The sequence below is a fragment of the Camelus ferus genome, chromosome 9 (assembly GCF_009834535.1).
Source record: "Camelus ferus isolate YT-003-E chromosome 9, BCGSAC_Cfer_1.0, whole genome shotgun sequence".
In the NCBI taxonomy this organism is placed as follows: Eukaryota; Metazoa; Chordata; class Mammalia; order Artiodactyla; family Camelidae; genus Camelus; species Camelus ferus.
The window spans coordinates 23,187,090-23,203,684 of NC_045704.1; the positions used below are offsets into that span (position 1 = coordinate 23,187,090).

Genomic DNA, 16,595 nt, shown 5'->3' on the forward strand with positions numbered 1-16,595 from the left:
GGAATTCCCCGGAGCGGCCTTGCCTCCCACACCGGCAGTGATTAGCCCGGCTCGTTGAGATGCCGGCCGTGGAGCCGCTCTTTCCCCAGGCCCTTGAGGAGGGTGCTGCGGGGCGCAGCCGGCTGCTGCCTGTCCTGGGCCGAGACCTCCTGGTCCCCCAGCACTGCCAGGTGCCAGGGCTCCCGTGCCCTGCTCGCCTGCCTCCACCAACACCGTGGAGTGTCTGTGGTCCCATGGGCTGGTCCCCTTGGCCTTGGCTGGGGTCTGTGCCTTGTTGGGAGGTCCTTGAGCTGGGAGGAGGGAGCCCTGGTGGCTGCCACACTGATCGGTTCTGTGACCTTGGCAAAACTTGCCTCTGAGCCTCAGCTGCCCCTCCCCTCCCCCATGTAATATGATGCTGCTTGGAGTTGCCATGGGATGAAGTGAGATCCTGCTCATCCCAACTGGCTTGGAGCTGGTACTTAGTGAAACAGTTGCCTGTGAGCAAACCCCTGCCATGCCCTGATGCCCCTCTGGGCCTCAGTTTCCCCAGCTGTGTAGTGGGCCAGTGGACTTCAGGATCTCTGATGACAAGAGTCCTGGATGTCAGAGAGCCGTGGGGCTTCTTGGCTATGGTGTCCTTGCCTTCCCCTTACTCCCTCGAGGTCTCTGCTGCGGAGAACACCTCCTTAGCACCCTGGAAGCACAGGTCTGGTGGGTGGTGTGATGGATATGGCTCCTGGCTGGGAGCTCAGGATGTGGTCCCTGAGAGCAGAGCTCTCCTGGCTGCTCCCTAAGGTTTTCTGGGGGAAGGCCGGGGGCTCCTAGGGACACGATCACTGTTGGTGAGCAGTGGAAGCTGAGGCCTCGTCGCCATTCCTCCTGGGAGGAGTCCCACTGTGAACCAACTTCTCCCTCCACTGAGTAGACCCCAGCCTCTGTCTCCTGCTGCTCCCTGAGGACCCAGAGTCCCTGCCAAGGGCCTAGAGGAGCCCATGCTTGGCCAATACCCACCCCCCCATCAGCATTTGGGGGGCTTTTTGGAGAGCCAGGGCTTACCTTAACTGTGCACACTCTCCCAGACACTGGGCTGGCCCTCCCCAACCCATGGACCAGTCCTGACGGGCTGACGATGGGCTGCCCCGCAGGCCCCTCACTGCTGGGCTGAGCGCCTGCCCCCATATGGGGGATTTGTTTCCACACCCTCCTGTCGGGCTAGGTTTTCTGACTTGGAGAATGTACTGTAAGTGAGAGCCCCCCACGTGTGTCTCTCTGCCTTGGGGTCCCCTGGCCTGCCTATGGTACTCCTGCCCTCCTGTCCCCTCACACCTTGCTCCGGGCCTCACATCCCGCTGTGGCACCTTTCATATAGCTCCACCCCAAGGGGTTGCTCCCTTTGGGTGCCCCCTACCCCCCATGCCATGACCGCTGACCTTGGGCCCCCTGCCGACACTTTTCCTGCAGAAAGTCTCGTCTGTATTCCTGGGGTCTAGGTGCAGCTCAGCCCCTGCCTCCTACCCACCCGGCTTCCAGCACCTCAGCTCTGCCACCTTCTAGCCTCTGTGCCAGCCTGGGGAGGCCCTTGTCCTCCAGAGCCGCTGCGGCTGGGTGACCGCGTTCACCTGCCTGCCGAGAGCCTCTCCAGCTGTTTGCGGGGATAATAATAGCCTGTTTCCTAAGCAAGATGAATCTTGCTGTCGTCCTGCTTTCCAGTGCTCAACTGCTTCTGTCACTGGTCTCTCCTCACTGTCCTAATGAAGTGTCTTATTCCTGGAATTTTTGTTTTTGACCCTTTTGAACTTCTCTGTGATTCTTCCCACCTTGACTCCTTGATTGACCTGCTCTGACAGAAGTTTGGGTTTTGGCCTCTCAGTGTGTCCTGCTGGGCCAACCCAGGCTGCCTTTATCTCCTGGCCTGGGGGTGGAGGTGGGGGAAGCTTGTGGTGGAACAGTGGCCTCACCTGCCAGACCCTCTGGGCCCTGGTCCAGTCGAGTGGTCTTCCTGTGACCTTCTCTCCAAGGGTGGCTCCTCAGGGTTGGCTTCTTCAGGTCTGTCACCTTTGTGAGCTGTGCATTTGGTCCTTGGAGACCTCAGCCTTCCCTCAGCCTTCCCGGATCAGGGCCAGGCCACCGGCTGCCCCCTGCAGGGAGTGTGCCAGGTGTCACAGTGATGGGATTGGTAGAAGACTAGGAGCAGGGAGGCAGAGGCAGGGTGAGGGTGGGAGACGTACCCAGAGATTCCTCATGGCCTGGGGTCCCTGGACTCACCAAGGGGGTGGCTTTATCCTTCCCAGAGAGCCAGGGCTGTGGTTATGCTGGGGTGAAGGGAGCAGGTGGGGACAGTCCACAGTCCTCATGCTGAGTTTGGGCTCTGGCCAGGGGATAGGGTCAGGCGCTCATTGCCAGGTCCTGGCGAGGCATGGCCGGGGCTGTTTTGTGGAGAAGGTAGCCCTGCAGTAAAGACAGCTTCTTCCTGGGGGCTGCAGGTAACACAGCTGCCTGGAGCAGCAGCCTGGGTGCAAAGGCAGACATGATAAATCTTTGTTAGCATCTGAGGAGGTCAACTAGAGAGCGGATTTTCCTGAGAGAGACAGAGACAGACTCTGACAATGAAGGGAAAGAGATTATCCTTCAGGGGCCAGGTGGCCTGTGGGCTGCCTTCCTGGCCTGAGACAGTCCCCTCCAAGGCATGCAGACTGCCGAGGGGCCCTGGGCGGGGGCAGTGAGTGCTGAGGGCTCTGTTTCATGCCACTGTCTGACAGAGAAATATGGTCGATATTTTACATCAGCTGGGTGCTCAGGATAAGCATATTTCTTATCTTTTGGCATTTACTTAAATTGCCTTGCATATTTGAAGACAATTGGTTACAAATTAATTCCATTTAAATAAGCAGTTAAATATGAAATTGCTGATTTTGGCAGTTATTAATGCAGGAATATTAATATTCAGTGATGTGAATTTTTAAACCCACGAAACAGAGGGACATCATTAAAATTTGACAGTCACAATAAAATGCCAGTCTGTGGTGTGGGGACCATTGGTTTTCTGGTTACTGTTAACTTACGTATCAAGTTAATATTTAGGATTGGGCTTCTCCATGAGTCTCCTGAAGAGATAAGAACCCGCCCCCAGCAGGTGAGGGGACCCTCCTGAGGCTTGCTCTCCATCCTTGGGTTAGAAACTGCAGGGAGGCAGGGCTGGCCGGTCCCACACGACTCAGCCTTCATCACCCAGCCCACAGGTAGAGCCCACCAGGGAGTTACCCTCTGCTTCCAGGACACTCCCCACCGTCATGGGCTCTGGTGGGCTTCATAGTTGTTTTCGCACAATTATCACGTGCTGGTTGTAGAAAACTCTTAACTGGCACATAGGCAAAAGTAAGGCGTGTTCCAGTTCCATTACCCTGAATTAAACTGTCACCACCACAGTGCATGTCTTTTGGGCTCTTCTGCGTGTGTTTCTCTGAGTGTTTTTGTGTCTGAGTGTGCATTTGTGTGAGCCTGTGTGGTTGTGTGTGTGTGTATTTGGGTGTGGATCTTTGTGTGTTAGGCTAAGTGTATGCTCATCTCTGTGTGTGTGTGTGTTTGCATCTGTGTCTGTGTGCTGGGTCATTTTGCTGCTTGTGCGCGTGGGCGGGTGTATGTGTGTCTATACGTACATTTTGTAAAGTGAGATTTTACTGTCATGTTTGGCTTTTGAGGAGACAGGCCGCTGCTTTTCCTGGCGTCAGAGTGACATTTGGCAGAATGGGAGTCGGAGTCTGTGTTGCCGTCTTTGTTTATGTCATCCGCTGCTCTGTTCTTCACTCTGAACCACTTGGCTGTCTGTGGTCTCTTTGATATTTCACAAGTAGGGCTTGATTCTACAACATTTTAGTTGACTTTGAATTAAGTAGTCTTAATTGTGTAGTTAGGGATCCTGAAAGCTTTGAAGATCTGGAATTCTCTCAGCCTGCTATCACCCCCTTCTCTCTCCTCTCCCTGTCCCTCCTTCAGCCAGGAGTAGGGGTGCCAGCTGCACACCCACGGCATTAGATAGGTGTCTTCAGACACCAGTCAACGAGGCCGTGGAGAGTCCCCAGTTGGTCACAAGTCTGTGTGCCCCATGTGTAATATCGTGACTGAGATGCAGCTGGGGGCAGAATCCCAAGGGTTGAAGGCTTGCCAAGGATTCTCTGCTGAAGCTTGTACATTGTGCTGGGCCACGTTGTGCTTCCCCAGCTGTCTCACCAACTGATTTCTTGAGCTCTGGGCCACACATGACACGAATGTCAGTGATGTACCCCAACCTGATTCTTTTGTCTCCTGGGTTCTCTTTTCAGTTGTATTCATCTTATCAAAGGACAACTTTTGGCTTTATAGGTTTTTCTCTATTGTGTGTTTGCTTTTTATTTCATTGAATTCTGCTTTTAAAAATTTCCTTTTAATTTCTTTAGGTTTCGTTTGTTTTTTTCCTCTACCTTCTTGAGAAAGAAGAAAGGGGTATTTCTGAGAAGTTCAGATCATTGATTTTCAGTGTTCTTTTCTATTCCATACACATAGAGCTATAAATTGTCCTCAAAGCACTGCTTTAACTACGGCTCACCAGTTATGCTATTTCATGTTTTTATTTTCTAATGTCCTTGTTATTTTTTAACAGTAGGTGTTTAGAAGTTTATTGCTTGATTCTCAAACAGTTTTGGACATTATAGTTTTCTTTCTGTTACAGATTTCCAGTCTAATTCTACTGTAATCAATCAGTATTCTCTGAATTTCAATCCTTTGAAGTTTGTTGGAACTTCCAGCCTGTGATCACTATGATAAATATTTCATGTGTACTTGAAGAGAGTATGTAGTTTGCAGTTGTTGGCTGTAGTGTTGTGTATATATCAATGAAATCAAGTTGGTTAATTATATTGTTCATATCTTCTACATTTTTAATGATTTCTCTTGTTCTGTCAACAGAAGAGGTATGTGGAAATCTCAAACTATGCTTGTAGATTTGTCTGTTTTTTATTTCTATTCTGTCAGTTTTTATAAATCAATTGTATTGGAGTAAAATTTACATATAATAAAATTTGTTATGTGTATAATTCAGTAAAGTTTTAAAAATAGCTTTGTCGGGATATAGTTCACATTCCCTACAATATACCCACTTAAACTGTACAATTAAATGCTTTTTGTATATTTATAGATTTGCGTACTTATCATCACAATCAATTTTAGAATATTTTCATCACCCAAAAAGAAACCTGTATCCATTAGCAATCATTCCTCTGGCCCCTGGCAACCACTCATCTACCTTCTGTCTCTGAGGATTTCCTGCTCTAGCATTTGATATATATGGAATCATGCAGTACGTGGCCCTTTGTATCTGGCTTCATTCATTTAGCATGTTTTCAAAATTCAGCCATGTTGTACTATGAATCAGTACTTTGCCTATTTTATGGCTGAAAAATATTCCAGTCTGTGGTTATATTGGTTTCTGTTTGCGCAATATACCTTTTTCCATCCTTTCACTTTTAAGCTATCTGTGTCTTTGAGTCTAAAATGTCTAAATGTTTCTTTTGACAGTTTGATTGTATGTCTGGATGTGGATCTCTTTGAGTTTATCCTACATGGAGTTCATTGAGCTTTATGGCTGTGTATACATTAATGTTTTCCATTAAACTGGCAGTTTTTAGCCATTATATTTTCAAATATTCTTCTTCCCCATTATCTCTTTCCTTTTCTTCCGGGACTCCTATTATGTATATGTTGGTGTACTTGATAGAAGAGGCTATGCTGTGTCTGCCTAGCGAGGGTGGAGGATGGTGTTTTACAGCCAAGCAGCTTGGTCTCTAACTGACTACACTTGGGGGACCTGGCCCGGGCTGCCAGGTCTGCTGCAGGAAGTGAGCAGCAGGCCTTCCATGGTCCAGGGAGTCATGAAGTTAAAGCTTGGGGCCCTTCTCTCAATATGTCTTGAATGACATATTTCTTGCTGAGAGATGATAGATCATTGAACTAATGGGCTTGACTTGTTTTCTCTCTGTAGGTTCAAGGTCAACAACACCATTCTTCACCCAGAGATTGTTGAGTGGTGAGTAGGACTTGTGTCCACCCTGGCTGTTTGCTGTGCTCCGTTCAGGAGGGTGAGAGACTGTTCAGCAGGCTGTTCCCACCCACTCCCTCTCAGAGAGCCCCTCTTCTGTTTTGTTTGGGTTTCTTCCTGTGTCAATTGGTCTGTTTTTCCAGAATGGCGTGAGTTACTCAAATGTTAATAAAATTTCTCTTTTTCTTTATATAGGAGTTTTAAAAAAAATCCTACCATAAATAAGCCAAACTTACATAGCTCAGTTAAAGTAGACAGTGAAAAAAGTAAAAAGAAAATCATACGTAATCCTGTTGCCAGGAGGTAAACATACTTTCCTCATGTCACGTGTATGTCTTTCCTAGTTGGCATCCTTTTTGCACGTCTTGTGTTGCCTGCGTTCTTCCCTTGCTGGTGCTGGCAGCCCCTTCGTGTAGAATGGTTTCTGTTACGTCACTTCAGGCGAGCTGTCTCTGGCTGAGCATCGCCTCTGTGGACCCTGGAAGAGGCCCTCCAACTCTGATGTGCTACCAGTTTTCTTCCTAAGCCATCGAGTTGCTCTTTGATAGCACCAAACTGTTTTTAAAATTTGTTGTCTGGCTGCACGTCTTCTGAATGTAGAAGAGAGGAGAGGCAGGGCCTTCGCCACATCATCCCCTGACTGGGAGGTGTGTGGATGTCTCACGTTTGACCCAAAGGCCGAGTATCAAGTTTCCCTGTCTGGTTGGGGGACCTTGCTCACCTAGGCTTGGAGCTTGGGGACACTGTGACCTAAAGGTTGAGTCTGAGTCAGCTGGTGAGGTTGAGGGAAGTGCAGAGTGGGGGAGAAGGGGAGAGAATGATCCGGGCCAAGGGGCTGCTTATTCCAAGGTTGGAGACGAGAAAGGTTGGTGGCCTTGTGTGGACAGTGTAGAGCCACACACTGCGGAAGTGGTGCCTGATGTTGGTCAGATGGGCAGGGGCCAGCTCGGCCACGGTGTCTGCCTGGACGTCGTCTTGAGAGAAATGGGATCCAGGGGAAACCCTAAAGGATTTAAGCAGGAGAATGGTAGGATCGGGTTTGCATTTTTCAAAGTTGTGGGTTAGGGGTTTGGGCTTAGCAGGTACAAACTACTGTGCACAAAATAGACAAAGAACAAGATCCTACTGTATAGCACAGGGAACCACATTCAATAGCTCGTAATGTCCTATAATGAAAAACAATATGAAAAGAAATACATGTGTGTGTGTAACTGAATCACTATGCTGTACACCAGAAACTAACATGACGTTATAAATCAACTCTACTTCAGTCAGTCAATCAGTCAATAAAAGTTGTGGGGCAGGAGTGGGAGCAGGCTGCTGCGGGGTCCCAGTGGCAGTGAGGGGGTGGTGACAGAGTAGAGAGTAAGGGGTGGTCACAGGGAATGCTCCTGGGAGGAGCTAACCTGGATGCCTGAGAGAAGGCTGGAGTGGAAGGTGACTCCGTGTTTTTGTCCTGAACAGCTGGGAGGGGCAGGTGCTGTGGCAGATGAGGGGCTTGGAGGTATGTTGAGTTTGAGGCAGGTGCCAGTGGGAGAGAGGCTGGGCCACAGACGAAGATCTGAGGGCTGTCTTCAGGCACCAGTATGCACCCTTGGGAGAGCTGGAGGGTGGGCCGTTTAGCAGTTCTGTTGGCAGCTGTGGCCCAGTGCCCATAGTGGCCACACACTCTGTGATCCTGTTCCTGGCTGCCTCTCCTTGTTTTTGTAAAGCAGCAAATGCCTGGCCCATCTGCAGCCCCCACTTGGCAGAAGAACAAATCCTGGGTACTCAGGAATGGGCCATTGTCCCCTTATGCCCCAGATGTGACATCCCTCACAGCTGCTTATAGTCCGGATGCTCTGGAGACCAGGTCTGGGTTGTGCACCCCCACATCTCCCGAGGGACAAGTCATTAGTTTGTCACTTTGGAACAAGCATGCTTTAATTCCAGTGACATTTCCAAGGTTCTGAGGTAGAGTCTGCGTTCATAAGATACTTACCAATTTTATTAAAGCCAGCAGCAGAAGGACTTATTTGGCATTTGATGGCAGTAGAACTATTTTAGAAATGTCACATTGTCCTTAACTGCCTCAGGGGTGTGTTTTAGCAGCATGGGTTCTGGCCTCTGCAGGGACTGTGGTCATTCTTGGCGAGATCCAAGGGGTCACAGTCATCGCTCCCCTCCAGTAACTGAAGGAAGGACTGGGGAAGGGGATGGCGGGCAGGCCCCTCATTTACAGGAGAGACTGGGCTTCCATGGTGTTGAATTACGACTCATTGAGGTGTCTTTGGGTCCCTGTGTCCTGAATGCTTTTACTACCCCCTCTCCCTAGGCCCCTAGAGAGAGGCTGCCTCGGGTAATGGAAAAACTGTCCACTCGGGCATATCCAAATCCTAACCCCCGCCCACCCCCAACCCTCCTCAGGAAGCCATTTAACTTTCCTGAGTCTCAGCTTCTTCATCTATGAAATTGCAATGTAGTAATGCCTGACTCACAGTGTGGATGTGAAGACTCATGCTGCCCACCAATTACCGTAGACCAGGTGGCTTATAAACAACAGAAATTGATTTCTTGCAGTTCTGGAGGCTGGGAGGTCCAAAGCCAAGGTGCTGATGTACTTGTCGTCTGGTGAGGACCCACTCTCTGGTCTATAGATGGCCAACTTCTTGCTGTGTCCTTGCATGGCAGAAGGGGCGAGGGAGCTCTCTTGGGTCTCTTTTATAAGGGTACCAGTTCCATCATGACCCAAGCCACACCCCACCCCACCAAAGCTTTATCCTACCTCCAAATACTGTCACACTGGGGATAGGAGTCAACCTGTGAATTTTAGAGGAAGCACAACATTCAGTGTACAGCACCAAGCCTCAGCTTCCTCACCTGAAAAGTGCAAGTGGTCTCCCTCGAGGGATGGCTCAAGGATTGAGTGAGAGCATAGCTCAAGTGCTAACACATCCCAGTAATATTAGCCATCACCTTTTGAGATGTACCTTCTGTGTACAGGGTGCCGTGTTAAGCACTGGATACACGTCACCTTATTTAAAGAGGTATTTCATTTGTAGGGGCTCTGATTATCCCCGTACTACAGATGAGCCAACTGAGGCAGGGGGAGGGGATTTGCCCAAGAAAAAGCCAGGAGCTGAGCCCAGGCCAGTGGTTCTAGGCCCTTGTGCTGCCCTGTGTGGCTCTGAGGAACATCGTGGATTTGGGGGTGATGGGGAGCTGTCTGAGTGTCAGCCTGTCTCTGGGTTCATTCTTGGCCACTGGACCTGCTCAGAAACCCCAGAATAGATCTCGTGTCAGGCCAGGGTGTGGTGGGGTGGAGGGCCTTGGGATGTGCCTCTGCACTTCCTCCAGCACCGCGTCCTGCCTCCCCGGTGGCAGCTGGGCTGGGGAATTGGGATTCTTCCTGGAGCCTGTCTGATGGGGAGGCAGCAAGCAGCCTCTTCTAGCACAGGGGAAGCTTCCACTCTCATTTGTGTTTGGGTGTCACTCATTTCCCTTCTGTGACTGCTTTATTGTTTTCTATTCTCTCCAGCAGTGCCTTTTTGATTTCCTGTAAATTCCTCTATAATCAGACTCCTCTTCCCCACAAACATGAGATCATAACTGATCATTCTTTTCCTTGTGCTGGGTATTGCAGCTTGAAAGTGGAGGTCGAAAACTGAAACTTAATAAGGGCAGGCGTCTCACTTCCATAATTTAGGCTGTGGTTCTGCTTTCCTGTTAGGCAGATGATGAAACTGATCTGAAGGTGGGGTAGGAAATAAAAGGAGATACTTCTATACTGCTTAAGAGCTTAGCGCCATGGATTTCAATTAAGCACCTCTGGAAGCATCACAAAACAAGCATGTCAGCCATCGCCAGGCACCTTTGTGGGTTTTAAGTGCGACCATGTTAACCTGAGTCACATGCTGGTGTTAGAGCTGTTGATTACACAGTGCCAAGGCGTCCTGTGCGCATTCATCAGGCAGTGGGGTAACCTGTCTATTTCTACTCCCCTAACTTTCTGTGCACTGGAGACGGTGAGGTGTGGATGGTTTGGGGCAGACGCATCTCAGGGTCCTGCGTCCTGGGTAACGTGTCCGAAATGAGAAAAGGTATGTTGATGATGACCTAGATTCTTGGTGTGCATATGGAAAGTATTCCAACAGGCGTCTGCCTTTGTCTCCCGATGAATAGGCGTTGAATCCTAAGTCAACGAGAAAGCCAAGAGGAAAGAGAGGATCAGAGAGTGGGGGGTACACCCGGCTTACTGTGCACCAGAAGGTCAGACACAGGATGTGGGGGCGTCAGGCCCCAGTCCCGGGTCTTCCTGCATGTGATCTATGTCTTCCTGGCCCCGGTCAGGTCTCAGGCACCCTCAGCTCACAGCTGAGCTAAACCACCGTTTTCTTCCTGGCTCTGGTTTCTTTGAGAGGACTTATTGATTGAGCCTCCTGGGCCTGTGTAATTCCAGCCAGCTCTTTCCTTTCTATCCCTCCTGTTGTTCTGGGATTTTACCCCTTGCATCCTGGGGTCACGGGGTAGGGAGGGAATGGCCGTGGGGTTCCTAGGGTATTGAATTCCCACCCACCTCTCCCTCAGAACCAGCCCCTGCACATACATCTCCAGGAGAGATGGAATTCCTGTCCCTTCAAATGGGTTTTTGTTCAACACTGGCACTTTGATACTTAGAGACTGATTTTGGAAATCCTTCATCCTGTCTTGCTGCTGTTTTAATCAGTGGAGCATTCAGACCTCACTTAATTGATGTCTTAATCCTGAGTTTAATGCCCAGAGGCAGTTTTGTGACCTGGGAATATTTAAGGGGGAAAAAAAAAAGAGGTTGCACAAATGAATCTGAGCCTAGTCCAGTTTTTGCCGTTTTATGCCTGTAGCAGGGGACTCTGGACTGGTGTTGGGGAGGAGCCTCCGCCCCCCACGCCCACCCGCCCTGGCCCATGGTGCTGCTTTTCTCCTTGGTGTGGGGATCCTCACCAGCATGGCCACGAGCCTGGGACTCTGCCTGAGTGTCTGCGTCTTTCGCACACATCAGGCACCTCCTCTTGCTGATGGAAGAGCCTGACTGCCTTCTGCCCAGACTTCTTGAGTGGCATCCGTGTTGCCCTGTCCTGAGCCTTGGTCCTCTGATGCTTCATGGCGGAGGTGGCCTTCATCCTCTCCTGGGGAGAGAAAGCTCATGGATTATTAGTTCTAACTACCACCCTACACATCCTCGGGCCGGAGACGGCTGGGGCTGAGTGTGACACGAAGCACCCCTCACTCCAAGGCCTCCAGAGGCTGAACCAGGGTGGAGTCCCCTCTCCTTGCCTTTTTGTGCTCAGGAGTAAAGGAGGTGGCCTCATCAGATTCAGGGCAGTGACTTCTTCCAGCAGATAAGGAGAAACTGCCGAATGCTGAAAAGTCTTACTGCTTTCTGCAGTAACCTCAGAAACAGTTTCTGGTGCTGGTGGCGTGGGGATAACTGGGCCAGGCTGGGACGCCTGGTGCCAGGGCGAGAATTCAGGCCCAGAGTGTCCTGTGGATAATTGAGTGAAGCCAGCACACGCCAGCCATCTACTTTCAGGGCCTTTAAAGCTTGGATTAAATTGGGCCAGGCCAGTACTCAGCCAGGCCAAAGGGCCTGAGCAAACCAGCTAGAGGTTTAGCTTGTCACCTTCCCCAAAGTAAAACTGGAAAAGAAAGCAGGATTGTGGGCCTCGATGGCTGAGCATGCTTATCGTCTCTGACGGGCAGGGAGCGTGGTCTGGGCCCCAAGCGTCCTCTCTCCTTGGTTGGATGATGTCTTTTCCTGGCTCATTTCAGGATGAGAGGTGCTCACGCTGCAGGGAGGAGGCCCAGTGGCGAACCTGTGAGGTGGGCTCCTGGGGTTCAAATGCTGGGGCTGCCTCTTCCTACCTGTGTGGCTGGGGGCGAGGCAGTGGTGGTGGGAGTTTGAGCTGCTGAGGCCTTGGGGAGGTCCTGCCCTGGGTCTGCCAGGCTGCACGACATCCCATGCTGACCTGGTGAGCTACCCAGCATGGGCAGGATGCAAGAGACCTTTTTTTTTTTTGAAATGAGCCATTATCTCTCCTGACTGGAGTAGGTGTTTTCCAGCTCCGGTGCAATGCCCAGGCACTGTTCCTAACTTGTAGTTACTATGTGTCTGCTCTGGGCCAGGCTCTGTTCTGGCCCTGGGACCCTGCCCTCTGGGGCTGTGGGCCCAGGAGGAAACTTAAATGAAAATGAAATGACAAGTGTGATAACTTACTGAGGATTCACATAGCCTGCCCAGGGAAGAGAGGGAAGGGATTTAGCCTGGGGAGGGGCTGGAGAGAGCCTTCCCCACCCCCCTTTTCTGAGGAAGGTGCATTTTAAGGTGAGACATAGAAGTTGAGAGGACAGGAGCCAGTTCCAGTCCCTGTGGGGGTGGATGGGGTAAGTGGTGGAGACACACGGGGTGGGGCCTGGGGAGCCTCCTGGTCACCTCGTAGTTTTAACTTCATCCAGACGACATCTAGAGGCTGCTCAAGGTTTTAAGCAACGGAAAGCACGATCAGATTTGCATTGCCTCAAGGTCCGCAGCGTTGTCAGGGAGCAGACAGAGCTGGAGGCCCAAAGAGGCAGGAGAGGTTGTCCAGGCTGGAGACAGTGAGGTCTGGATGGAGAGAGAAGGGAGGCGTGGGTGGTTGGAGAGGTGGAGTTGCAGCCCTTGGTCATCAGTTAGATGTGAGAGTGCCTGCCAGATGGGAGGGAGGCACCCAGCTCTCTGCATTAAGCAGCAGGGGCCGGGGAGCCTGAGGAAGGTGGGAATTTCTGTCCTGCTGAGCTGGAGGTGCCTGGGGATCTGCAGGTAGAACACAGCTGAGAGGCCGGTGCCAGGGCCAGGGGTTTGGAAACAAATGCAGTGGCAAGGCTGAGGGGCAGCAGGTGGAGGGCCTGTCGGAGAGACAGAGGAGGGGAAGCAGCCAAGCGCGTGCCTGGCGGAGGCAGGGCTCACAGTGCCTCTGGGTTTGGCAGCCTTGGGGGTCGTTATCCCACACACTGGTTTGGGGGGGCAGGCAGAGTGGTGAGGGGTAAAGGGAGAAGAGGAGAGGGGAGAGGGTTGGTGAGAAGACGGGGAAGGTCCGTGAAAGCTGCTTTCCTTCCTCTCCAAGGCAGGGACCATGAGGGTTTCCTTTCCAGAGACCTGGCTGGGTAGTAGGGGTAAAGCTTGCTGGAGGAGGAGGAGGTGAGTGAGTGGTCACGGAGTTTCCAGCAAGCGGGGCAGGTGCACGGAGGTGGCTAAGGGCTGGGATCTGAGCCCAGGTGTGTGTATGTTGGGAGGGACTGAACCTCCTTGGCAGGAGGGCATCCCTTCCCTTGTAAGGGGTGGGGGCAGGAGAGGGTGGAGGAGGGGAAGGCATGGGAGTTTGGAGAAGAGGTGAGAATATGCCCACCCGCTGGCTTCTGTGTTCTCCATGAAGCAGTGGAGTTCATTCACTTGAGCAGGAACCCTGGGAGGGCTCCGAGGTGGAGCCAGTGGAGAGGAGGCTGCCTGCTCCGAGTAATTCCTGGCAGAGCTGAGGCTTGCCGAGGCCCCTGGGGGCTGCCTGGGCCGCCCGCCCAGCTGTGTGATTTCCTGTCCACCCTCGTGTCCTGCACGCCCAGGCACGGGTTCCGGTTCATCCCTCGTCGGGGTTTGGCCAAGCCAGCGTGGATGGAAGGGCTCAGGGCCTAGGGGTCTAAGGTGCTGACAAGAGCGGTGGCTAGAGACTGGGCCAGGGCTCCAGGCCAGAGAGAGAGGCAGAGAGTCAGAGGCGGCACTGCCTGGGCCTGGTTCCCACCTGTGTTGTCACTCTGGTCATTACCGCATCGGAGGATAGAGAGGCCCGCTCCCCGCCCACAGGTCCTCGGGCTCGTGCAGGGCAGGAACGAAGCACCAGGGGCCACTAGGTTTTTCTGCATGTGGATCTGGACCCCACCCTCTGGGGCACAGGAACAGCTTTCTGTTCCCCCAGGTGGAACTGCTCCCAGTGCCCGGAGGTGGAACCGGGGCACCTCTCTGATGATAAAGAGCAGGCTTAGGCTTCAGGGTCTGCGCCTCGAGAAAGAAGTTTTGAACAAAGTCTCAGTGGGTTGGGGGTTTGTCTTTCCCACAGTCCTCGGAAGATTTTACAGTCTTAGGAAGGCGTCACTGTGCTGGAAGATGCCTTCCTCACTTCCTGAGTGACGAGTGGCTGGCTGTCCCAGCTGGGCACCATGGAGACAGCGTGTGTCAGTGGCTGCCTGTGATGGGGGTGGGAGCCCCTTTTCCACTGTCCTCAGCCTGTCTGGGCTGAGGCCAGCTCAGGGCCATCACAGTTCAGAGGTGGACGGCGGCTGGATGACAGGTACACTATGGACGGAGATGCAGGTGCTAACCTGCCACCGTCAGACATTCAGCTCTGCTGATCTTGAGTGCGTTCCCTTTGTGAGAGGGGGAGGTGGCCATGTGGGAGCTTTAGTGAAGGCAGGTCACCTCTCGTAAAGGGAGCAGAGTGGGCCATGGGGATGCACCAAGGACTCTGTGCACTTAAGGACTGGGTAGGGCTGCTTACATGAAATGTTGCTTACATGAAATGGGTAGAAGTATAAAAGTGACTATTTATGTAGCTTCCCTGAAGAAGTCTTGGAGTTGAGATTGATTGCAAAGACTGGAAAGCTAACTAAATTTGGGCAAATTAACATGAGTTTATTGTGAGGACTCCCCTGGAATTCAGTTGGCAGGAGGCCCAGCTGAGCATTGAAGGGACAGCAGGTTCTCTTGGTTGCACTGCCTTGCCCCACAGAAAGCGCCCTCCCTCATTGCTCCTAGTCTCCTGCTTCTCTGCAGACCCCCTGTTTCCACGTTCACAATTTGCACACAGGGCTGGAAATGACAGCACTGCCCCACCCCCATTCCCACCCCCACCCTGCCTCACTCAGGGGGCCTGAGTCCCAGGGTTTTCCAGAGCACCTTCTGGCAGATGGGGGTGGGGTGGGATGGGGAGGAAATGGGAGGACTCTTCAGCCATCTGAGCAGAGTCCTGGGAGTCAGCACACTTAAGACTCAGGTCCAACAGCCTTGCCATGTAGATTGTATCCCCATTTAATAGATGAGCAAACAGTCTCAGCGAGGCAGGGTGTGTCTGGCTACAGAATCTGGGCTTCTGCCACCCACAGCGGCTTCCAGATCTTGTACCTGGAGACATCCTGCACACCTGAGGCTGGCATTGGGTGGGGATGGACCATGCTCAGTGCAGCTTCTCACTCCGGCGGCTTGGTGGCCCCTCCTACCCCCACCCCACGCCCCAGCAGCCCATCTGCAGCCCTGGGCTCCTTCCCAGGCTGGACAGAGTGTGGAGGTCTCCCTGGAGGGGTCCGCCAACTCTTGCTGGAAGTCACTGACTTGCTGTTTCGTTTTTCTCCTCTCTGCAGCCGGGTCTTTAAGACGGACATGGAGCTGGAGGTCCTGCGCTACACCAATAAAATCTCCAGCGATGCCCACCGGGAGGTAAGCTGGGCACTGGCTCATTGGAGATGCTGTTTCGGGTGGGTTGGGGAAGCAGCAATGCTCTGTGTGGGGCAAGAGGACAGTGCTGAGATGGACAGTTCTGGGGTGACTCTGGTCTCCACGGCCACATCAGCAGGCAGGAAGTGTCGCTGCAGGCTGGAGATGGGGTGTTGAGTCTTTACTGCTCCCCAGTGGGGACAGGGCAGTGGGGGCAGAGGCCCTGCCTCAGTTCCTCACCGTAATGGACCCACCCTCAGGGAATTTCCCAGCCAGAAGTCCAGAAGGATAGGGGTCTCCTTCCTGGTGTTCTGGCAGTGTCAGCTTCTCTTAAAGAATCTTTGGTCCTTAACCGTGATTCAGGCTCATTTATTACCATCTTCCGTTTTCTGAAAACACCTTCTCATGGTTCTTTCCCAAACCTTCACACTCAATACCTGAGGAGCAGGAGCAAATAAGGAAGTGGATTGCTTGAAAAAGGTCCTGGCGATTGGGATAGCCCAGCGCCTGCTCACTGACATTTGCTGCTTTGTGTCAGGAGACAGACGGGGGTCATTGGAAGCACCAGAATCTCTTGTGTGAGTTCATTTTCTCTGTGCTTTATAAGGAAGGGACCCTTTTAGGATAGTTGTCACAGCCCCCTGAGCATTAAGGATTCACCAAACACGCCTTGGTTAAATCTTTACTTGCCTGCCGAGTGAGGTGTTTATCGGCTTCCGAATATAAATGCTCCAGAGTGGTTTAAATAAACTGTGTGGCTTTGGATCTTTACAAAAAAAAGTTCTAATTTGTCACATTTCTGCATCACTGTGTGCACATATTTTTTTTTAAAGAAGAGATTCTTTTGAAAAAGTACTATACATTATTTATAAGGCAGTGTTACTTATCTCCATAATACAAATGTCTGTGCTTAATATCCATCCTCCAGGTAATGAAGGCTGTAAAAGTGGGAATGAAAGAATATGAGATGGAAAGGTAAGCTCCTGTGTTTCTCTGGGTAAAGATTAAAATGTTAAAATAAAAAAAACCTCAGCAATTTATGACCCTGAGCAAGTAACAGATGAGACGCAG

At 51.7% G+C, this 16,595-nt stretch overlaps 1 protein-coding gene across 1 annotated transcript in view; it reads left to right on the plus strand.

The window, feature by feature from the left end:
- PEPD (peptidase D) overlaps positions 1-16,595 on the plus strand; it is a 107,002-nt gene that overhangs the window by 26,947 nt on the left and 63,460 nt on the right. The window contains exons 7-9 of the mRNA XM_032486193.1: positions 5,996-6,040; positions 15,452-15,527; positions 16,453-16,499. Of these exons, the coding sequence (XP_032342084.1) occupies positions 5,996-6,040; positions 15,452-15,527; positions 16,453-16,499 (168 nt within the window). The remainder of the gene's footprint in view (positions 1-5,995; positions 6,041-15,451; positions 15,528-16,452; positions 16,500-16,595) is intronic.